We start from the raw sequence: 23,572 nt of genomic DNA, 5'->3' as shown, positions 1-23,572 counted from the left end.
CCATAAAACATGTGTCGCATGCACATAATCCCTTTTTATTCATCATGACCTTTCGTGACCTGACCTTGACCTGACCCGTGACCTTTAAGAACAACATTCGGACAATGTCTAGATCCATCTTGTTGAGATCTTTCCATTGCCGCCTCGTCCGGCGCGCTACGATCATCCGTTCCCGAGATAGCACCGTCGGCACCATATCAAAGCAAAATGGTATATTGGCATGGAGAAAGTAAAAAAATAAAATAAAATATTTATAAAAAATACCTATCTCCAATTTTCACAATATAGTTTCTCAATACCCTAAGCATTAATAAAAGCTAAAAAAATAAATTTTATTTAACTGGCCACACTTTGAAAACTTTGAAAGAAATTTTTGAACAATTTTTTGAAAATTCAAAATTCAAAATTTTGAAAATTTTTGCATACCATCTGAAAGCTTGTGATGTGGCGAGTTCAAATATGTATAATTTTTATATTTTAAAAAAAGTTTTCGATTAGATATAGCTACTAAAATACAATGATGTTTTTTAACTTTCCAAAATTTCCCAATGTTATAACTCAAAAACCGTTGCTCCTACAGGTCTAAAAATCTCAGATTCGGCTTCTGGGCACAGAATAACCCTATACCGCAATTTTGAAGAAAATCTGAGGGGGTCGGGTGTTAATTTGCACCCATGAGCTGTTGAATCGTCCTGGAATGCCCCAGCAATATTAGCCACTGCAAGATACATTTTGTGGTAGAAGTTCCATTGCTAAGTGTAGGGGTAACACATGGACCTCAGCATTTCATACAATTCACGGGCTTGGTTATAATTAGAATTGTCAAGAATCTACTGTGGTCTATAAAAGGAAGAATACTCATTCATGTTGCAAAAGCACGATAAACTAGTAAGTCTAATGGTAGGAAATACGTATAGCACAATAAAATAAATCAATGTTCATGACAACATTCCCTAGGGGAAAAGGCAGAATCAAAACACCAAAAAACACAATGTTTGGAAACTGGCCTTGAGTCCTGAGATCATGAGATGTGGTCTGAGAAACTCTACAAAGAATTTGACACTGAAAATCCAGCTGAAAAGGCAGGTGTTAGGTAGCCCTGAGTCTGACTTTGGTCCCATTATTAAATGAAAATGGATTTAAACTGGCATTTTGTCTTATCTTTACAAGAAAACACATCATGCAGGCAAAATTGACAAAAAGTGGCGCAAATAATTAGACAACCAAGGATTTACTTTTAAGATTCTGATTTCTGTCTCCCCTAATGAATGGATGTAATCTGATGACGTAATATTTATTCATATACCCTTTTGGTTGAATAACTGAAGAGAGATGAATTTCTTTGCAGTGAATTACACTACAATGTTGATTTCATTATAATTTAATATTGTGTTGGGTAATTTTTATCAATATAATCATTCACGAAGCAGTGGCTTGCAGTCGTTAAACATTTTTTTTGCAGCGTTTTAATCAGCTGGTTAAAAGCCTCTATTATGGCGCATCTGTTTCGAAATCGATAACCTTGTGTTTGTTCCCGCTTGAGGTTGGAGAGGATGGAAGATATCGTTTTTATAGACAATATTCAAGTGACGTCATCAAAATATTTTACAAAAATGGCAACAGCGCCTGGATGGCAAAAAAACGTAAACAAACCGCATGGCTAATGGCGGATCGCGTTGGGCGGGAGTGGTGGTCACGTACGTGGCGGTTTTAATTGCGATTTTCCTGCCATTTTTGGTAATTGTGTTAAGGAAACGAAGACAAGGAAAACCTCTGAGGCTAGGAGCAATGCCATCGTCATGTGCTGCATATGGATGCACGTCCCGGGCAGGCAAAGATGTGGTGTCCTTTTTTCGGTTCCCGAAGGACGCAGACCGTCGGCTTGCCTGGGTCCAAGCCACCAGAAGAAAGGGATTTGTCCCATACGTGGGCTCAAGGCTGTGTTCAAAACACTTTGTGACAGGTGAGTTTCCTGATTAATTTGCCTTGCCCATAAATTTAGGACAGCTTTTGATATCTTTACCAATGGCGTGGCATGAATTGTAATGACACATTGTTTTGTTTTGAATGGCATTACATTGGACTATTATTATATTTTCTCAGGAAAACCAAGCATGGACAAGTGTCATCCAGATTACATCCCAAGTCTCTTCAACTTTCCGAAGTCCCAGGGAGCCAAATCTGCGGATTCGGGTCAGGTCAAGAGGGCTGACCGTGCCGCAGCCAGGCGGAGGCTGCCTTTGAAAGAGAATGATGGAGCTGCTGCTGCTGAAGATAGCGTTGTGAGACAAGATGTGAGTAGCATATGGCAACATAATTGCTTCCTTGTTGAATAAGTGACATTGATAACTCCTCTGGGCCTCTGGGCTCTGATTGACGTTGCAGTGTGGCCAATGAAAAACAGGGACAAATTATAACCTAATGACTGCTGTTGCATGTTGATTTCTCTAAAATGTGTGGCTATGTCTTTCACAGCATGCAGCTGCACACACAGAGGACGCAACTCCTGGCACAGAGATGTTCAGCGACATCTTTATCAACCCAGACATGACCCAGAAAGAACGGGAACTGGGAAAGAAGCTAAGAGATGAACTTGCTGCCCGTAGAAGAGCTGGCGAAACAAACCTCACTATCAGAAGAGGCAGAATTATCCAGAGAGATGATGGAGCAGCTCGCGCATCTGCTCCCGAGGGAACAGCTCGTTCATCTGCTCCGCAACCAAATCTCAACTCAGTGCCACCCCAAGCTCCTGCTCCAGGGCCACGCACTGTTGTTGGCCAGGAAGGAACTCTCCCTGTACAGGAATCTGGAGCCAACCAGGAGTCTGCTTCAGTCTCAGCCGATGCTCTCAATCCAACTCCAAGTGCTAGACCAACCAGCACTCACCAGAGAGGCGGTCAAAAATGACTAGCCTCCCACCTCAAGGAACATGGCAAAACGGGACTGAAAGTAATTTATACGAACACTGACCAGTTCCCTAACAAGAAGGACGACTTTGCATGCTCATCGCTGGTAACGAACCTGATGTAATCTTGCTCACCGAGGTCATCCCGAAAGCACAAGTTCATCCTATTTCTCCAGCCATCTTGTCTATCCCTGGCTTCACTCTACATTGTAACTTTGAGCCTGACCAACCCAATCTCGGCTCTAGTGGAAAAAGGGGTGTTTGTATCTATGTGAGAAACAATGTACAGGCTGTTCAAGTTGAATTTAGTGGCCACAACTTCGAGGAGCAATTGTGGGTGAGGTTTGAACTGATGAACTCTGACATCTTGCTTGTTGGGTGCATCTACCGAAGTCCTTCAGGAAACAATCTCCAAAGCATGCATGAGCTTGCAGACCTTCTTGAACAGGTGTGTTCACTGAATCCATCCCATCTGCTTATTGCTGGGGACTTTAATGTGCCTGATGTCGACTGGGATAGTGGCTTCTCAACCGCTCCTGACAACCATTACTCTCACTTACTGGTGCAAACTTTCAACGACTGCCTCCTCGAGCAGCATGTCTCCAAACCAACCAGATATAGACAAGGTGAAGCCTGTAACGTGCTGGACTTGATTCTCACCAATGAAGCAGGACTGGTCTCCAATTTAAACTACATGCCTGGTCTAGGAAACAGCGATCACGTTCTGCTGAAGTTTGACCTGAATTGTTATGCTGGCCCAGGGAAATCTGACATCCCGAAGCTAGATTTCAGGCGTGCCAACTTTCCCACCCTGAATGCACTGCTGAGCGATGTTAACTGGGGTGTGTTGGCCCAGTTGAATGTGGACCAAAGCTACAACTTCTTCAAACACTCAGTTGCTGGCAGACTTGTGCCGTGACCAAAAATCAAGGTCCAGGATCCTCAAGGTCCCTCGGCAAATTCAATTTCTAGAATCCAAGGTTTCCAAGGTCCCATAGCAAATTCAATTTCTAGAATCCAAGGTTTCCAAGGTCCCACGGCAAATTCAATTTCTAGAATCCAAGGTTTCCAAGGTCCCACGGCAAATTCAATTTCTAGAATCAAGGTTTCCAAGGTCCCACGGCAATTTCAATTTCTAGAATCCAAGGTTTCCAAGGTCCCACGGCAAGTATACATTGCAGGATCCACAGTCCCCAAGGTCCCATGACAAGAATGCATTGTAGGATCCACAGTCCCTAGAGTCCCACGACAAGTGTAAATTTCAGGATCCACAGTCCCCAAGGTCCCATAACAAGTATACACTTCAGAGTTCAGGGTCCACAGTCCTCAAGGTCCCACGGCAAGAATACCTACATCTCAGGATCCAAAGTATTCAGGGTCCCACACAAGAACTTAAACTAACATTCTGATGAGCAGACTTACTTCTAAATATTCTGCCAACGGATGCCCAGCAACATTGAAAGGGACAGAACCTATGCAAACCTGTGGTGGTTTTATCATTTACCAACATAGGTAGGGGGAGCTTCAACACAAGTTAAAGATGAATCATAATATCAATCTCTCCTTCTTTAGCTTGACAAATTCATAAAAATATAGGTAGGTAATAGGTACCTTGCATTTTGTATTGTCATGTCCCTTTCAAATCAATCTTACCTAATCATTAGGAATGTAGGATAGCACCTTACAGTTATTGAAGACAGAGACATCAAAGCATTATTTCAGGCAATATAAAAAACCAGAAATAAAACCTACAGGCTTCATAAAAATGGAAAAACTGAATTGGATAGGTATATGCTTTCGATTTTCTGCACATTACATAATACCTTGGATAAAACTCAAATATGTTCTAAGTCTTGTTTGCGCGAGCGCTAACAGAAAAACTGATCGACTAAGCCAACAGAATTAGAGTAGCAGCGAGCGCAAAACTTTCTTACTGTTCATTCACAATAACTTGAAGGCTTTGAACAAAATTCCATCTGACATTTTTTTCGTCCGACGGTTCTTCGTCGGCAGATTTTCGTCTGACTTTTTCGTCTTGCATTTTTTCGTCTGTAGGTACGAATTGATTTGGTACATTTTTCGTCTGAGTATTTTTCTGTCCGGCATTTTTCATCTGGACGAGGCGGAAAATGTCCTTACGAAAAAATGTGCGGAGTTAAAAATGCACAGACGAAAAAATGCATAGACGAAAGTCTGCGGACGAAAGTCTGGGACGAAAATCTGCAGACGAAAAATGGTCCGACGAAAACCTGCTAAACGAAAAAGCTGAACTGTCATGGATTCATTGCTTATATTGGATGGTCATTGCTCAATGGTGATTTGATGACTTGCAAATCAAATAAGTTTGACACTTACTGGTCAAGTGGGTAGCTTCCAAGTAGCTTCAAGCCCGGCATATCACAGCCCAGAAAATATGTGAGGTGAGATTAGAAAAGAGTTTTCCATACCACCACTGTCCACTGTTTGACAGTTTCATAATCCACAACATTGATAATGTAAAAAGCTACCAGGTCTCTTGTCCCAGTTCTGCCTCACAGCCATGACAACGTTTTGGCTCTATATATGTCTACACTACTCTACACAGTCTGGTTCGTTTTCTCTTCATGTATCTATCTTAGCCCCTTGCAGCTGGTGGCTCAACCATGATATTTATTGAAGTGTCTACAGACAAAACCTAGTGCAGGGTCCTAAGTGGCCCATGTGCAACATAAACCTCATGGTTCAGCTTCCAGGATTCTTGAGATCCCTCAACAAAATGATGGTGTAAGTCCCTCAACAAAATGATGGTGTAAGTCCCGGCTCTTCTCCTAAGATCCCATGACAAATAATAAAACTGGGACTGAAGATCTGCATTCTGCAGGGTCTTGCAGCATACCAAAATTTTGAGGTCCTACTCCTGTCCCCTGGGTTTCCATGGTTTCACAGCATATGAAATGTTGAGGTCCTGGATTTCTAAGGTCTCATGTCACATGAAATGTTGATGTCCTGGGATTCCAAGGTCTCGCGGCATATGCAAATGTTGAGGTCCTGGGATTCCAAGGTCTCGCGACATATGCAAATGTTGAGGTCCTGGGATTCCAAGGTCTCGCGACATATGCAAATGTTGAGGACCTGGGATTCCAAGGTCTCGCGGCATATGGATGTTTTAAGGTCCTGGGTTTCCAAGGTCTCACGACAAAAATGACAGTGCAAGGTCCAGGATCCATCAAGGTCCCAGACCTTGGACTCTGCGAACCCTGGATCTCGGACCTTTTTGGGACCTTGGCACAAGTCTGGTTGCTGGGGCTGTCAAGGCCTCTGTTCCCACTGCTAGGGCAGGACAGAGGAAGAAGAATCTATACATCAACGGGAAGGCCAACCAGCTCAAAAAGAAGAAAGTAACCCTGTGGCGCCAGTACACGGTAACCAAAGACCCCATTGATCATGCCAGATTTGCACGCTGCCGAAACGAGCTCAGGAGCCTCACCAGAAGCTTGCGAAGAAACTTTGAGCTCCAACTGGCGGCCAAGATCAAAACCAATCCAAAGGCCTTCTGGCAGTACACGAATTCACGCCTGAAAGTGAGGACGGGCATCGGAGATATTCTTGACCCCGAAGGCAGGTCAGTCAGTGACGACTCAGCAAAAGCCGACATCTTGAATGACTACTTCTCCAGTGTCTTCACTACTGAGGAACAGGAAGTTCCCGATCTCGCCCGGCAGCAAACCTCACTCAACATCAGCGATGTGTCCATCTCTCCAGAAATGGTCCGACAGAAGCTGGCATCCCTGAAGACCACGAGCTCTCCTGGCCCCGACGACATCCACCCAAGAGTTCTATCTGAGTCGGCCAACTCCATCAGTGCTCCTCTCGCTTCCATCTACCGCAAGTCATTAGATGAAGGATGTGTTCCCCACGACTGGACACTTGCCACAGTTGTGCCCATCTTCAAAAAAGGAGACAGAAGACGACCAGAGAACTATCGTCCAATTAGCCTAACTGCAGTGACGTGCAAGGTCATGGAGTCGCTGATAAGGGACCAATTGATGGCATACCTCACCTCGAATGGACTGTTGTCGCGTCACCAGCATGGTTTTCGCCCACACCGATCCTGCACGACTCAGCTACTGGAAGTCTTGGATGACTGGAGCCGTGCGATTGAAGACGGGAGCCCGGTCGACGTCATATATCTGGACTTCAGAAAAGCTTTCGATTCCGTCCCTCACGAACGCCTACTCGTCAAACTGAGAGCATACGGTGTGACTGGACACCTCCTTGAGTGGATAAGGTCATTTCTATCCAATCGGCAACAACGAGTCGTCGTGCAAGGTTGTCAATCCACCTGGTCTCCTGTCACCAGCGGGGTGCCACAGGGTTCTGTACTAGGGCCCCTTCTGTTCCTTGTATATATCAACGACATCCCCGACGCGGTGAGGTCCTGCATCAAGATTTTTGCTGATGACACGAAGTTGTACCGCAGCATTGATACTCCCAGTGATGCATCCCTGCTCCAGCTCGACATTGATGCTCTCACCACCTGGTCCAAGAAGTGGCAGCTTGCGTTCAACCAGAGCAAGTGTGCGTCCTTGAACGTCGGGGCCAAGAACTCTGGTCACTCCTACTCTATGAACGGTGTCTGCCTCGCCTCCACCTCAGCTGAGAGAGATCTGGGTGTCATCATCGATCCCGAGCTGAAGTTCAGGAGGCAGGCTTCCTCGGCTGTATCAAAGGCTTCACAGATTCTGTCTCTGATCCGGAGGTCATTCTCGAATCTGGACGAGATCACCCTGCCGATTTTGTTCAAGGCATTTGTCAGGCCCCACCTTGAATACGGCAACCTCATATGGGGCCCGTTCAATCGTGCAGACATCAAGCTTGTGGAGCGAGTCCAGCGGCGCGCTACTCGATTAGTGTCCGGCATCAGGAGCAAACCATATACTGAGAGACTGAAATGCCTGAAGCTTCCTTCACTGCTCCACCGAAGACGCCGTGGTGACATGATTGGAATGTACCAGCTGCTGCATAACGAGATCGATATCGACTCGGACAAGTTTGTCAAGCCTGCGTCCACGAGGTCCAACCGTGGCCATCCCTGGAAGCTGTACAAACCACATGCCAAGTCACGAGCCAGAAGACAACTATTCACTATTCGAGCGCTCAACGACTGGAACTCCCTCCCTGCAACAGTTGTCCAGGCCCCATCCCTCAATGCCTTCAAATCCAGACTTGACAAGCATTGGGCCAATCTGATGTACCTGACTCCTACTCACGACTAGAGATGACCACCAGTCACGAGCTCGACGAGAGCGGGACCTACAGGCGAGTTGCCTTTCAAAATTCCCGATAGTGTAAGGTAAGGTAAGGTAAGGTCAACAGAGACTGATACAACTTCCGAGCCAACGAGGGATGCAGCAACATCTACAGCAGAACTACCATCAGAGATCCAGCGACAGCTGGTCATTTCAAGCCTCATTCAGCGTATTGAGGATTTGGAGGCTGAAAATGCAAAGCTTCGAGCTGAAAATGATAAGTTGCGTGGAACTACAGGTTTTTCATACAACCACATCAAAGATAATGAGCCAATGTTTAAATATTACACTGCATTTCCATCAGTGAGGGTTTTCTTGTGGTTCCTCAACCTACTGACCACATGTTGTCCATCTCTGTGCAGCGGGCCTGTAGGTGCCCATGACATGGTCCTGATGACAATGATGAAGCTGAAGCTCGCATTGACGCACCAGGACATCGCATACTGCTTTGGGTTGTCCTTGGCTCGGGTGTCTAGAACTGTGAACCATTGCTTAGGGAGCATGGGCTTTGTGTGTAGGAAAATGATTGTTTGGCCAGACAAGGAAACGGTCATGAGCAATTTGCCGCTGTGCTTCAGACACCCAAAACTGAGGAATGTGAGAGTGGTTTTGGATTGTTTTGAGGTGTTTACTGATCGCCCCAAAAACCTGTCATGTAGAGCCAAGACCTACAGCAACTACAAACACCACAACACATATAAGGTGTTGTTGGGGATTTCTCCTGCAGGTGCTATCACCTTCATATCAGAGTCTTGGGGTGGCAGGGCCTCTGACAAGCATATCAGCTTATGTTCTGAGTTGCTGGACTTGATGGAACAGGGTGATACCATTCTAGCTGATCGTGGGTTCACAATCAAAGAGGAGATGGCTGTGTATGGCGTGCGTGTGATCACCCCTGCCTTTGTAAAAGGTAGACCGCAGATGAGTAGCTCTGATGTCGAGACCTCACGCCTCCTTTCTAGAGCAAGGATTCATGTAGAGATGTAGAGAGAGTGATAGGTCGCATGCGTGGAAACTTCAGGATCTTGAAGATGTCTCTGCCTGTGATCATGTTCCCTCAGGTAGATAACATTGTTGCTGTCTGTGCTGCTGTTACCAACTTACACAAGAACATTGTTACATGAAGCTAATCTGGTTACAGGTACCTACTACTAGTGTTCATGTGGGACGGGTACCAACTCTAGCTTCATGACTGCTTGCCAGTAAGCCCAACAATATGTGCTGTCATTAGTTTTGCTCGCTCATGGTGCCTTGCTACTTTTTGTACCATCAACTCAAGTCATATTTGTTGTCATCTATGTGCTGGAAGTCATTTGTTGCCTGCTTATGGTGCCTTGCTACATTGCGTATATTCAAGCATATTTGTTGTCATGAATGTCAGATGTTGCACGTCTTTCAATACAAGACAAGTCATGAACTTGTGTGTTCACTGATGCACCAGGCCAGTCGGGTTACATGAGTGATGAGTAGTGTTGCTCCCTCCACCTCCACAGTGAAACGGCAAAGACAAAAAGTTTCCACAGACCACAGTACATTTTATTAACAGAAAAGCTGTACCACAATGTTCAACCCAAACTACAATGCACTAGCTTACTAGCTTGACTGTTAACATTGTACATTTTTGCAACAAATCAGCTGCCAACTTAGCCAGTCTCTAGGCCTCTGACAAACATTGCAGCATTGCTATGACATTCCACTGGACAACTGGAGCTTTCAAATTGAGGTAGGTAAAGCTCACTAGTCAGTACATGGTCCTGTCCAGTGTCCTACGACACCAGATGTGGCATGACTTCTGTGACATAAAACTTTTCCAGCTTCTGGCACATATCATAAATCTGACTCTCATCCCGCTGGATGCACAGTATATGTGGCTCCTGACCTGGGACGTACACACAGAAGAACACACACTGCATTCCAGTCACCATCATCTGCCCCTGTAGCTGATACATATACTTGTGGTCATCCTTCAGCATGAGGTTTTCGTCCAAGAAGGACGCTTCTTGGGGAACACCGTTTCTCACACTGAAGGGGCACTTCACCTCCAACAGAGTCTCCCCACAGCAGTCGCATGACAAGATGCCATCTGGGGAAGCTGCCAGGTATGGTGCTTTACTACATACCCACAGCCCTGACCTTCTCACCTTCAGACCTGTGTGCACGAGTTTGATGGTCTCGAGGGCTGCTTCCACTGCTGCATCTTCATGTCTGATGCCCCACTGCACAGCCTCTGTGCGCAACAGTTTTGGAGGGCAGATCACCTTGTCGACAAGCGAACTGCTTTTGCGACCACCTCTCACATGGTGCACCACCTCACCAAACACTGAGGCAGTCAGCCGACCATGTCTGTGGCCTTTCCATACTGCTGACTGACTCTGAGCCACTGTTGCAGCCTCTAGGTTCCTTAGCAGGTGATCTGGGTACATCTTCGGCAGCTTCGACAGGAACTGCAGGCAATACTCTGGTGAAAGAGTTTTACCCTGCTCCATTTGCCTTTTCAGTGTGACCATGGCCTTGTGGAGAGGATATGGCAGCTCTCCGTCTTGCTTTTTTGGGAGAGCATCACTTTGAAAAGATGACGCCAGAGCACAGTCATGAAACTCCAGCAATTTCATGAGCTCTTGCTGAACGATCGTGTCAGCTTGCGGATTCCTTTGCACTGCTGGAGGCATGTTGAGCCCAGCTTCATTGCTGACTGAGGCCATTGTGCTCGGTTCAACCTTCTTCTTGAATTGGCAGTTCCATTCACAGGCCTTGCTGGTGCAGCTCTTTTCCGTTAGGCCCATCATCACTGCAGTTTGCATCTTGAACAAAGTGCCAGCGACATGACTGCACACTTCACCAAGGCCAGCTTTGCACAAGCAATGTGCAGCCTTCACAGTCCCATCATCGCTGCAGAGCACCCAAGTCAGATACTTCACACTGGCCTTCTGGCTAGCCCGCACTTCGCATCTGATAAACTTCAGATTGGGCCCAGGTCTGAACACCTCCAACTTCCCCACGTGCCCAGACTTGAACAAGTCCCAGGAAGCTAGAGACTTGTATGCCTTCAGGTTCTCTGATGTAAAGCTGCCCTCTGAGTTAATGAGATAGACATATATGTCTGGAAACGTGACTTTGGGAAGCAGACAAAGGTCGGCTTTCCAGTCGCCATCAGGCACGCTAAGGGGATCCGGAAGACGAACCCCGTCACATATTAACTTCTTCTGGTACCTTTGGATATCTAACTGATCCATATCGACCACAGCAAGAGCAAAATATTTCGCAAAAGTCTTCCTCAGGTACACGTACGAAAAAACACACGAAACTCAGACGCACTAACACAGAACCACGCAACGGAACCACGCTTCGCCGTTGGGTGGCCGATGATTTTTGCCATCCAACAGCTGACTGCGAAAGAGCCCTCAGGCTGATGACGTCACAGTCGGCCCATACGCAAGGCGTCTATACATATTATTTGGTGACTATTCTCAGGACCAGTGAGTTATTAACACATTTTTTACATGATTCGTATCTTATTCACGAACCAGCAAGCCATAGTGGATAGGAAAAAGTAGATGTTGATCTCGCTTCCTCAGTTAGGAAGATGGCCTAATCTGTACTTGTTAATCTATGTTTTGACCATCTATATTTTAAACATTTGGCTGGTGCCTGCAACATTTTAGGAGAATATGGAAAAGTAGAACAACTTTGAAATGTAAGTAAATGTGATTACTGCTCACTGTCCAGTCTTCAAAAACACATTTCAGTAATTCAAGTCCTTTTTGTCCTCACCTTTTTGATGAATGTAATAGTTTTTTTTTGTAGGCAATACTTCTTTGATTACAGGTGATATTTTAACAGTTATAGACTGGAATTGAGTTTCAAAATTGTGGGTATTTGTGGGGCCAACTCAGCCAAAATCAGCCTGCTGGTATTTGTGGTTGGACAATGGATGGCTGTTGGGTGGGAGGGGTACTGAAACTGCCAAAATGTGGCATCTCTTGCAGGGGTAAGCTAGAATCAAGAATGCAGGTTTTTTTAGTATGCCGGTAATTTGGCGTTTTTTTTGCTTGGGGCGTGGTAGCATGCCGGTATCCCAGAAAATTTTTGTGGGGCGGGGCGGTGCCGGTAGCAGCCTTTTGGGAAAACTTTGCAACTCTAATCGTAATGTATGTAGTCGCCAGTACGATGACCGCCGGCTGGGTGGGCGCGGAAGGGTTTCGGTACCGACCTTGCGGGCTTTGGTGATCCACACTGTGGTGGAGAGTGTAGCGAGTCCAGTCAGTGCCAGATAGCCGCCCGGCGAGAGCACGAACGCTCCGAGCGCGGCCGTCGCGAGCTGCGAGCCGACCAGCACGGCCACCTCGCGGGGCACCAGCAGACGGGCCCGCTCCACAGCCGACAGACGGCCTGGCCGGTACACGAACAGAGTCACAAACATAGTACATAAATGACACGCAAACAGCGTCACAAACACATAAACGGCACACAAACAGCGTCGCAACACATCGGCACGCAAACAGCATCAGTGGTGGAGAATTGTGCCGAGTTGGGGTAGAACGAGGTTTCCCAATTCGACGCCAGCTTAGTTTTGGGGCCGCACCAGACGGCGGAGGTCAAGGTCACCGCTAGGGCAGCGGCGGATCTGCTGCGCCCGTGCAACCCCATCTCGGCAAAAGTATCCACCCTAAACAGCATCAAACATTATAGCACACAAACAGTCACAAACATAGCACGTCAACGTTACACACACACACACACACACACACACACACACACACACACATCAGCACAACTGAGCACGCGTCAAACACGCCCATCCCAAACACACATCTTCAGGCGCACACGCACCGTCGCGCGCGCACACACACGTCGCACATCGACATAACTGAGAGCACAAACGACCAGTCGACGACAGACAGTGACACCCATACACCGCGAGTGCCCGGGAATAGACCTAACTACCAAAATCAAGTCGCTAAGGCGTTCATGTCCTGACTGGCGTACTGACCAACGAATATATGATTGGTGAACTGACCCGGCCTGAGGGCACAATTTCCTAACCGCCAGCGTCGGGTCACCAGCGCTCACCAATATCGGTCGGTAAGAGCAGCTGACTGTACACGGTACAGGGGCTGACCCACGCTCACCAATATTGTTGGGCAGCAGCAGCTGCCAGTACAGATAGCCGGTGACGAGGATCTGGCCGGCGGCGGCCGCTGAGGCGGCCAGACAGTCCAGGGTCGGGCCGGGCAGCCAGCCGCCGGCCGAGACCAGCGCCGAGCCGGCCACCGACGCCGTCAGGGGTAGCGTCGGACGCACGGTGGGCATCCGACTGCCGGCCAGCACACCGACAAACGCCACCACAAACGTGTCTGCAGGGGACGGGGCGGGACGTCACAGACGGGTGCGGCACGGCGCAGCGCCAGGAGGGCCACTCAGACACAGCTGGAGTGGTCAATAACTGACAGGGAGCCGATACATCCAGCTCGCTGTCAAACTACAGAAAACTCACTGGTGGTGAAGCATATCTGTAAGAATCTTGGTGAAGCAGCACTCATGTTGAAAAGGGGTTAGTGCTATGAAATGTGGATAACTCACTGGTGTTTAGGCCGGCAAAGGCTGGTGCCAAAGATAACCCACTGGTGTTGAGGCAATGTTGGTTACTGTCACGGATAACTCACTGATTGGTGTCATGAATAACTCGCTGGTGACGAAGCAGAGGCTGGTGCTAGGAATAACTGGTGAAGCAGGGGCTGGTGCTATAGAGAATAACTCACTGGCAGTGAAGCACGGGTTGGTGTCATGCACACAGTATAACTCACTGGCAGTGAAGCACGGGTTGTTGCCCGGGCAGAGTCCGCTCACGGCCGACTGCGCTCCGTATACAACCAGCAGCCACTCCAGACCGGGCGCCGGCCAGACGATCCCGCGCTCCAGCTGAAACGGCAGAGGGTAAATGAGAACTGCAATACAGCGAGGTATGGGACTGTGAGACGTATCGGGGTGCGGAGTTTGATATAGCGGGTATTGGTTGTGGTATAGGGCTGTGTAACAGCGCCAGACAGACGATTCCCTCCGCCCACCAGCTGTCAGAAGACTGGGTGGTTACTGGTTAGGGGCTGTGATACAGCATGGTTGGAGTGTGTGACGTATGGGTGAAGGGGGATACAAATATAGACATACCTAGTCCTACTATTCGGGTAATGTGGCTGTGACTCATCGGAGATGGGCTACCACATATTGTAGAAAGGAGCTGTGGGCTATTGGCAATGATAAATCGAGTATATGGCTGTAAATATATCGGCCACGGTCCCCCAACATAGCTGAATAAGATGCTACAACATCCCGAATTTGTATTGCAGTCGTGGTGAGTAAATAGGTAGTAATATAGAGTTTGGCGAAGTCTACCCACCAGTTCTCCTCCCCTAAAGTCGCCCCCTGACTGACCAGCTGTGTGTCGGAGGCGTGGCGGACCCACGAGTTGCGCAGGAACCAGATGCAGGCTGCGTAGCTGGCGGTCGGCAGCAGGCTGACCAGGCCGCCCACGCTGGGCAGCCCGCTCGCCATGACCGTGTAGGTGGCAGAAGTGGGGCACGCGCCCGCATCACCAGCCATGTAAGCCTGAGGAACACACGACAAACGGGAATTACTGAATGGATCGTACGGTTGAAACGGACCAGTCGCGCCGACGAATATAATTAAACCATTGACAGTTACCTAGACGATATCCACACTGCAAAATAAATCAATATTTTAATGTAGACAGACTGGCTTAGAATATGGATGACTCCACAATACCGATGGTCATGTTATCCACAAGCCCAAAAACGGCTACAGACCAGCAGTTCCGTGCATCTCACGTGTCCTCCCATCCCTCCAGACCCTCCTCTCAGGCCCCGCTCGGACCCCGGGCCCAGCTCGGCAGCGCACCTTCAGAGATGTGGCCGAAAAGTAGGTCGATGTGGCGAGCACGGCCACTGCGAACCCGAACAGGGTGGGCGCGGAGACGTGTCGGGCGACCGCCAGCGGTCCGGCCAGGCCGCCGGGCGAGCGGCTGACCAGCAGCGCGCCAGAGGCGTCCGATCCAGAGCGGCGGACCACGGCCGAGCTACCCGGCTCAGTGGGCTCCGGCAGCAGCGACACACTGTCAACGGGAGGGGGAGGGGAAGTCAGACGGGGAAGGGTTTGTTTGTTGATTAAGGTCAGAGAGGAACGGGAGGCACGGGACCGACAGGTCAGGTATCACTCCGGCAGCAGCGACACACTGCCAACGGGAGGGGGAGGGGAAGTCAGACGGGGAAGGGGAGGCACGGGACCGACAGGCCAGCTTCATTACCTCCAGCACTGCCGTGCAAAGGCAAAACCTTCTATGTGAGGTCAGACTCTGACCTCACATTGTAGTTTTTGCCTTTGCACGGCAGAGCAGCAGCGACACACTGCCAACGGGAGGGGGAGGAGCAGTCAGCGAGAAAGGGGAGGCACGGGACGGACACTGGACAGGTCAGGTATCACTCCGGCAGCAGCGACACGCAGCCAATTGGACGGGGGAGGGGCAGTCAGCGAGGAAGGGGAGGCACGGGACCGACAGGTCAGGTATCACTCCGGCAGCAGCGACACACTGTCAACGGGAGGGGGAGGGGAAGTCAGACGGGGAAGGGTTTGTTTGTTGATTAGGGTCAGAGAGGAACGGGAGGCACGGGACCGACAGGTCAGGTATCACTCCGGCAGCAGCGACACACTGCCAACGGGAGGGGGAGGGGAAGTCAGACGGGGAAGGGGAGGCACGGGACCGACAGGCCAGCTTCATTACCTCCAGCAGCAGCGACACACTGCCAACGGGAGGGGGAGGAGCAGTCAGCGAGAAAGGGGAGGCACGGGACGGACACTGGACAGGTCAGGTATCACTCCGGCAGCAGCGACACGCAGCCAATTGGACGGGGGAGGGGCAGTCAGCGAGGAAGGGGAGGCACGGGACCGACAGGTCAGGTATCACTCCGGCAGCAGCGACACACTGCCAACGGGAGGGAGAGGAGCAGTCAGACGGGGAAGGGGAGATACGGGACGGACAGGCCAGCTTCATTACCTCCAGCAGCAGCGACACATCGCCAACAGAACGGGGAGAGCGGGCCGTATCATATCACAGATCACACGGCTGCAGCGGGGGAGAGGAGACACGGGACGTAGGACATATTACACCATAGATCACACGCCTGCACCAGGGAAGGACAGAAACGGGACCTGACAAATCAACTGCTTCCCATTCCCTCCAACACACATTCTGCACGCGACAGTGAGTCGTTACCGCCGCCCCCCGTCCACCGACCTGGTCTCTGCGTCCTCCGCTGCCGCGGGCGCAGACGGCGGCGCCGGCCGGCCGCCCACGCCCAGCTGTGCCGCCAGTCGCTCCTTCTCGGCTCCCTGCTCTGCCCGCTCCTCCTCCTCGTCCTCTGCCTCGACGGCGGCCACCTCGCGGCGCTGCTCCTCGCTCAGGTCCGGGTACGAGCCGACACTGACGCCGCTTGGCGTCTGGCCCGACACCACGGCCGCCAGCTGGCGCTTCTCCGAGCTGATGTCCGGGTAGCGGGCCTCCGAGATGACCGACATGGCAGCCGGGCCGGAGCCGGCGCCGGGCGCAGAGCCGGAGCTGGAGCCGGAGGCCGGCGCGGGCAGAGCCTTCTTGCCGGACTCGGAGCCGAGCAGACGCGGCACGAGGCGCGGCAGGCGCGGCGTCTCCGGTAGCTCGCTGATGGTGGCACCGCCGCCGTCCGAGGTCCAGTCTCTCAGCCACCTCCTGGACACGGCGCAGGGGATCGTCAGAATTACAGTGGAACGGCCGGAGTGTGCAGGAGAGAAGTACGGTAGTATTTTTCTCTGAGGGTTGGAAAAATCGGTACATCTTCCAGGGTATAAGGAAATAAAGTACACTTGATGAAGCACACACACCTGCTATTTTGCGTCTCTTTCATCGAATTATCAGTACCAGCTCAAGAAACTAGGGAAAATACAGGACCAAGTCTTCAACTACTCCCATCACTTTGAGGCACGAACAATCACATGAGAAACGATCCAAACCGGCCTGTCTCTGTCTACAACCTTGCGGGCCACCCAGGATATGACCACCGGAGGGTTACAAAACGCCCCCCCCCCCCCCCAACTTACTTGGTCACAACCGAGCGCACCAGCCAGAAGACGATGGCCGGCACGATGATCGCCAGTGCCACTGGAGGCAGCAGCACCACCGGCAAGACATCACTGTCCTCATGCTCGTCCAGGGTGAGCATCGCGCGCAGCAGGCCGCCAGCTCCGGACGTGACGGCGGCGGGCAGGCCGCAGTTCTCTGGCGCGGCCCACTCGGTCCGCAGAAACGCCCGACCGGCGTGAAAGGCATTCTGACGGGGGACGGCGCCGGTCACATAGCGGCGGGGGAGCAGCGCCGGGCGGGGGAGCAACGCCAGCGTGCCACCAGCAGAGGAGGGCGTGAAGGAAATGTGTGAGAGACGGTGAGAGGAAGGGGGGGGGGGGAGACGACGCGACCGAGAAGCGATATAAAAGATGATATGAGAGACACATGAGAGATGATGCGAGCGAGAGACGATGGGATGGCGAGAGGGACGATTGGCCGGCTCTACACACACTACCAAGAGGGATATATACTCTATTTTCAGCAATAATGCATAATCACTGTCACCACACACATGAGTTAGGAAGTGTATACCGTATATTCTACCGTATATACCGTATATTAGTTAACAATAATAACGGCAAGAGGTCTGGTGAGCCCTCCCAGCCCAGCCGAGCTCACCGACCGTAGCATAACGCCTCAAACTCACCGCTACTGGCAGGTAGTCGCCACTGCTGAGGTACTTGTGGCTGACGGCGTCCTTGAGACGGCCCGCCAGCGCCTGACACTGCCCACAGTTAGCACACTGTTATAGTCCCGTAGCAGTCAAAACTTACAACATGGCGCTGTCGACATAGTCCATAGTAACGTCCACAGTCGACATAGTTACGACGTAGCCCCGTAGCAGTCAGAACTTACAACAACAAGTCGCTGCCGTCACAACGATGCTGCCCGCAGTCCCGTTCATAGCGCAGCGGTTACAATAGCATTCCCGATGGCGGATTGTCATCAAGGCATACCAATGTGCATTTTCATGAGCAGGTAAGGACTGTCGGTGAAAAACACTGCCAACAGTCGGATATGTTTCATAATAGCCAGCCAGATTCACAGATACAGACGTCCCAACAGCTGTTGACTACTCGTACAGAAAGAACTGAGGCATAGTCAATGCGAGCTCATTTACTACTTTACTTATAGAAACATGCTACATTTAATTGCAATACAAACGCCTGTCCGACACTCGGGCATCTCATGAGCACGTCCTCACCCTCCCCAGTTCGCGTGCAGCGGCCACTCACCATCTTCTGGAAGATGGAGGCGCGCATACAGGTGTCGGGTGGGGCATTGACCTGCAGCCCCACCGGTGTCTCGTAGTCGGGAAAGGTCAGCTCACGCACGCTCGACTGGTTCCGGGCCAGCTCTACCTGCCTGGGCTCGTCCAGACTGCGTACACAGTACGCCGCAGTGAGTACCAAACGTGTTGATACACATGTAATTAATACAATTAATACAAATTAATACAAACTGAGGAGTCGAGGACTCAAAGTGCATTCTACAAAAAGGCTGTTCTGGCAGCATATACATTACTTCAACGCAGCATGTCACGTCTTAAAGTAAGCATCTGTACTGTTTAAAATATGACCTTAACTTAATATAACTGACCCCGACTATTGATATATTTCGTGTCGCTTCCTTCATCCATCTACCCATCAACTAATCGTCCAGTGACCCCGCTGTGCCCACCTCAGACTAGACATCTCACACACAGAGACCCTAGACTGACCTCATTAGAGTAAAGGATCGCTAGTTCAGCTCGCTGATCTTTCACTTTTAACAGTCAGTACCCCGCTATACGCCACGTGTGCCCAGCCCTCACGCCCCCCCCGCCTCCCCTATCCCCCCGCCGTCCCCACCCGGCTGACCTTAGCTCGGTGTCGGGCTGGTACAGCCGGCCGCTGAAACCCACAGGCCGCCGAGAGGAGGTGGACACCGTCACATCCAGCCACTGCCCGCGCAGCTGGCTGGGGCACAGCTGCACGTGCTCGCGGCCACCGCTGGCGCGAGCACCGGAGTTGTCAGCATTTCAGATATCGACACACAAATACACCTACGAGGGGCGTTCAAAAAATTCCGGGCACGACCAGGAGCGAGCAGAGATAAGGCATCGACTTATTAGACCAAGAATGTTTATTCATTCAAATAACCACCGTCACGACAAACACATTTCGCGCAGCGCTTCGCGAGAGCCCTCAGGGCCTACATAACCAAGTGGGTTTTGAAACCATCCGGCGCGCTCAAGACGGCTCTTTCGTCTCCCTGCTGTCAGCGTAGTTGCGACTGCTAAGCAATTATGTTGGGGAAGAGGTGGTAACCAGAGGAAGCAAGGTTCGGAATGGATAGATGCAGATACGTCTACATATGTGAGGCAGAGCACAGTACTCACAGAAGATCGGTACAGAACTTGAGCATTGAACACAAGGGAAGCATCATGCATAAACAAGCGGTATTACACAAAAAATGTGAACAAGAAATGAGTGACAGAGAAATGGACGAGAGGAGAAAAAGAGAAGTAGAAGAACAGAGATAGGTTACATGTAGTTATATATGGACAGAAACAGGAGAGGAAAAAGAGTGGGAGGGAGGTACACGCAGAAGTAGGTAGGCAGGGGCCAAGAGAACAAGGAAGAGGAGCAGTACCAATTACAGCTGAAGTCTAGAAAATAGAGTTACTTACTTGGGAGATGTGATGCGAATAAGTTTCGCCTCTGGCGTCACCATAAGGAGGGCGTACACCGTTCCGTTGCTGGCTACTTCGAACGTTAGAGGCCCGCTCTGAAAATCAAAACAACGGTATCTGAACCCTGCTCAAAGATTGGATTGACTCATCGCAGAAAAATCTGTCAGCTGGACACCCATATCACTGTCTTTCTAATCAGCTGGAAAACAAATGACAAAATTAACTGCAGCGCATAGCGTGACAATATCGAAACTGAGTTCCTGAGACCACTGGGCAATGGGCATGGTAGGGGATCATTAGATCACGGCATTTGGTCAGCGTTCTCAGGACTGACAAGGTAAGAGTGATCCAGCCACCGATCTTTAAGATCTGAAGTCGCTGACTGACAGGGAGCCAGACTTCAGTTTGGACCACTGAATGACAGGGCCGTCGGACTCCGTGGAGCTCAGTCCTGCTACTGATTCAAACCCCATCTAAAAGTAAGAAAATTTTCCCATAGAAGACGTCTTATATCCTCTCATATAACCGCCATTGGCGAATGTGACACTTTCACAAGGAGCTGTGTCGATTAAAGGCCAAAGAGCTCATCATTCTAAGAAATGTCTGTAAAGATGTCTGGAATATTCATGGTGCTCAGTTGGAGCAACATGTCAAACTAGTAAATATCCAATTCTACCGATGAACTGGTAAACCGACTTATCACGAACAGTTCATTTTATGAATGCATGCATAAACAGACACTGAAGCCATATAGCCTCGTTACTAATGCGCCCTAAAACACCAAAATCAGACACTGAATATCTATGAGACGCCACACAGTGTCGGAGCGCCCGTGTTCAGCCGGCGGTAGGGCAGGCCGCTCGGACGGCGGGCGGTGGACGGCTCACCTGCAACCGGTCCGGCTCGGCGTGGAACCGCAGTGTCTGTGGCTCCAGCTCCGACACCTCGCCCGTCAGCCGCTCCTCGAGCGGCGCCCGGCCGGCGTCCGGCGTCACAGCCACGTCCCGCTGCGGTGCCGACACCGTCGGCTGGCCCGTCTCCCCGTTGGTGCCGACATAGTTGTAGACGTTCACACTCGGGTTACCGCTGTTGGAGAGCGAAAAGGACTGGCTCGAGCCGTCCGCACTGGACGACACTGAGTTGCTGGCGCCGCCTGGTGCGGGTTGCGCGCCGACTGCCGCGCCGCGCTGCCGCACGGGCGTACCGCTGGCGCCGGACACGCCTGGCCGACTGCGGGACGCGCCCACCCTGGGTGACGACGGCAGAGCCACCTTGGCCGGGCCGAAGGCGCCGGCCGGTGCACGCGTCTCGGCCAGAGTCGTCAGCCAGCCGTCGATCTCCGCCGGCCGCCCGCGCCGCGTCTCCACCTTCATCAGCTTGCCATTCACATTGTTGCTGTTTAACTTCACAAACAGATATTTTGGTAGGCTTTCGGTCTGCAACAAAATATAATCCATGTTAAGTCACACGTGAAGACTTCCCACGTTCCATCAGCATTAACAAAGAAAATACCGAGCAGGTTGATCAACAACGAATGTCTAATTTTAAAGCAAGTTTGTAGAAAATTTTGAGGCTTTGCAGCGTGAGTGAACATCATTTGCGTCAAATTCATCGAAATTGACACTTTTTTACCATCCGACTCAGTTTGACTAGCCGCATAGGAGCAAAAACACCCATACCACTAGATGCTAGAAATCGCTAAAGTGCTATTACATGTCACAGACTCACAGCCGACAGAGGTTTTTCGCTTCTTTTGCCAAAACGTTAAAAAACAGCACTAAGGATGGTCTGGCTGAGAACACTTGATTTATTGTGATTTAAGGTTGGTCACGATACTTGTCCCCTAATCAACTACTCCAAACGAGGCACGTGTCAAACAAAAGCCAAATGAACAGTGCAATCCACGTTGGGCGTTTTTACGCCCCCCCCCCCCTCCTCCCCCAGGTTTTCGCAAATATCTATAAAAAAGCGGCGGCGCGCAGCGCCACCGTTTTTGTACACCTGTTCATAAATCGCTTCCACACATGTTGTGAAAATTTTCAGATCCAGGTCATTAAAGGTCAGGTCAAGTGACCATACCTCAGCAAAAGTTCAAAGGCTCGCTATAGCTACACCGACTGAACGATCACTTTGAAACTTTCAGCGATTGATGAGAATAACAATATGTATAAAACGTATATCTCAGATTTTTTATAAGTGTGACCTAACCCTCGCCCGTATTAGTGTTTTTCCAGCCGCGAACGTATAAGGGGGGGGGGGGTCCGTTGGACCCCCCCTTGCCGTTTCGCCCCTGATCGAGCTAGAGCTTCGCGGAAAAAACGAGCGTGTTGTCCGTGACGAGAGGAAGCCGATGATACCCAATTTTAAGGTCCTAGGTCATCGAATGACCTTCCAGGTCAGGTCAATGACCCAAAAGTCGGGAAAATCGGAAACTGTTAGAAAGTCGTAAAGCGTGGCTGCTATGAGGTTTTTCGGGGTGCTGATCACGAATATCATCTTAGTTTTGATCACAGATGATGTCTTCATGCATTTAGGCCGGGTCGGGTCAGGTCAGGTCAGGTCAACCAGTAAGAGTATTCGTAGTAGGTGGCATACGCCTCTGACAGCTTCGTAACATGTTACGAAGGTGCCAAAACTACTTCGTAAATGTTCATATGGTTGCTTAATTCGAATTCAGCTCCAAAAACTGGCCTAGAAACATGTAAAACTCGAAAAAGTGAACCGAGGTCATCAAAGGTCAGTGACCTGACCTGACCTTCCGGTGACCTTGACACCCACCCTAATGCATGGGAGCAACATCATATCCCATGTTTGAACGCTTAAAACCACGAAAAGACTGCAAACGCGCGGCTAATGCGAGCCGACATACGCCGAATCGCGATTCCGGCCAAACATGGTCTCGAAAAATAGGTCACAGGTTAAAGGTCATTAGGGTCAGGGTCATGAAAATTTCAGGGTAGGTGTAAAATTGATTAACGCGAGGGTACTGAAAGTTTCGTCGCGATCGGCCGCTTTTTACGCGAGTTATTCGCGAAAAAAAACCGAGGGGGGTCCGTTCGACCCCCCCCCCCATACGGGCGAGGGCTAAGATCCGATCAATTTTGCGACCTCTCCATTATAAGTCAATGAGAGAAAATTGAAATGCGCCTCTTTTGGACAAATGATGTTCAAAACCCTCTCAAACACCGGTTCATGGGTAAACACTAAACATGACACACTGAATCGGAAAAATGCACCTGTGACCCCTCTGTGTGCCCCTGAGGTCATCTCAGGTCATGGACGGTAATCAGCAGTTTTTTTCTATAACTTTTAATAGAGACATAATGGGGCGAAGAAAACACGTCAGATGTGTTCAGCTCGACGATACGGATCGACTGATATGCAGCATGACCCTTTCCGGTAGGGTCATGACCTTGACCTGAGGTCAAGTTTTCAAAATGACGTTTCAAGGTCGTTTTGAATATAGTTCCGTATCGTTCAGGCGTCTCGATGAGAAAAACACGATGCTCCCAAATGTAATGTTGTGCAAAAACATGCCT

General features: G+C 50.1%; 2 protein-coding genes across 6 annotated transcripts in view; one reads left to right on the top strand and one right to left on the bottom strand.

The window, feature by feature from the left end:
* The window catches only part of LOC122381639, a 50,096-nt gene that overhangs the window by 6,257 nt on the left and 20,267 nt on the right, over positions 1-23,572 (bottom strand). For all 5 annotated transcript variants that reach the window (XM_043366047.1, XM_043366046.1, XM_043366048.1 and 2 more), the window contains 12 exons: positions 20,921-21,469; positions 20,031-20,128; positions 19,219-19,350; positions 18,595-18,739; positions 18,006-18,083; positions 17,335-17,564; positions 16,499-16,966; positions 15,106-15,319; positions 14,623-14,796; positions 13,998-14,112; positions 13,323-13,547; positions 12,404-12,582 (listed from right to left, as the gene is read on the bottom strand). In XM_043366047.1, the coding sequence (XP_043221982.1) occupies positions 12,404-12,582; positions 13,323-13,547; positions 13,998-14,112; positions 14,623-14,796; positions 15,106-15,319; positions 16,499-16,966; positions 17,335-17,564; positions 18,006-18,083; positions 18,595-18,739; positions 19,219-19,350; positions 20,031-20,128; positions 20,921-21,469 (2,607 nt within the window). The remainder of the gene's footprint in view (positions 1-12,403; positions 12,583-13,322; positions 13,548-13,997; positions 14,113-14,622; positions 14,797-15,105; positions 15,320-16,498; positions 16,967-17,334; positions 17,565-18,005; positions 18,084-18,594; positions 18,740-19,218; positions 19,351-20,030; positions 20,129-20,920; positions 21,470-23,572) is intronic.
* LOC122381640 lies at positions 1,665-9,610 on the top strand. Its single transcript, XM_043366052.1, has 4 exons — positions 1,665-1,963; positions 2,104-2,294; positions 2,476-2,519; positions 8,253-9,610. The coding sequence occupies exons 1-4, from the start codon at positions 1,789-1,791 to the stop codon at positions 9,178-9,180; spliced, it is 1,338 nt and encodes a 445-aa protein (XP_043221987.1). The 5' UTR covers positions 1,665-1,788; the 3' UTR covers positions 9,181-9,610.

Source organism: Amphibalanus amphitrite, unplaced genomic scaffold (assembly GCF_019059575.1).
Source record: "Amphibalanus amphitrite isolate SeventyFive unplaced genomic scaffold, NRLGWU_Aamphi_draft 000124F_arrow, whole genome shotgun sequence".
NCBI lineage: Eukaryota > Metazoa > Arthropoda > Thecostraca > Balanomorpha > Balanidae > Amphibalanus > Amphibalanus amphitrite.
This window is presented reverse-complemented; position numbering and strand designations above follow the sequence as displayed.

What these genes read in the sequence shown, in the direction of transcription:
- LOC122381640 (XM_043366052.1), top strand. Translation starts at nt 1,789, where the DNA reads ATGCCATCGTCATGTGCTGCATATGGATGCACGTCCCGGGCAGGCAAA. An exon ending in TTCAAAACACTTTGTGACAG is followed by an intron (nt 1,964 to 2,103) that starts GTGAGTTTCCTG and finishes ATATTTTCTCAG; the next exon opens with GAAAACCAAGCATGGACAAG. An exon ending in ATAGCGTTGTGAGACAAGAT is followed by an intron (nt 2,295 to 2,475) that starts GTGAGTAGCATA and finishes TGTCTTTCACAG; the next exon opens with CATGCAGCTGCACACACAGA.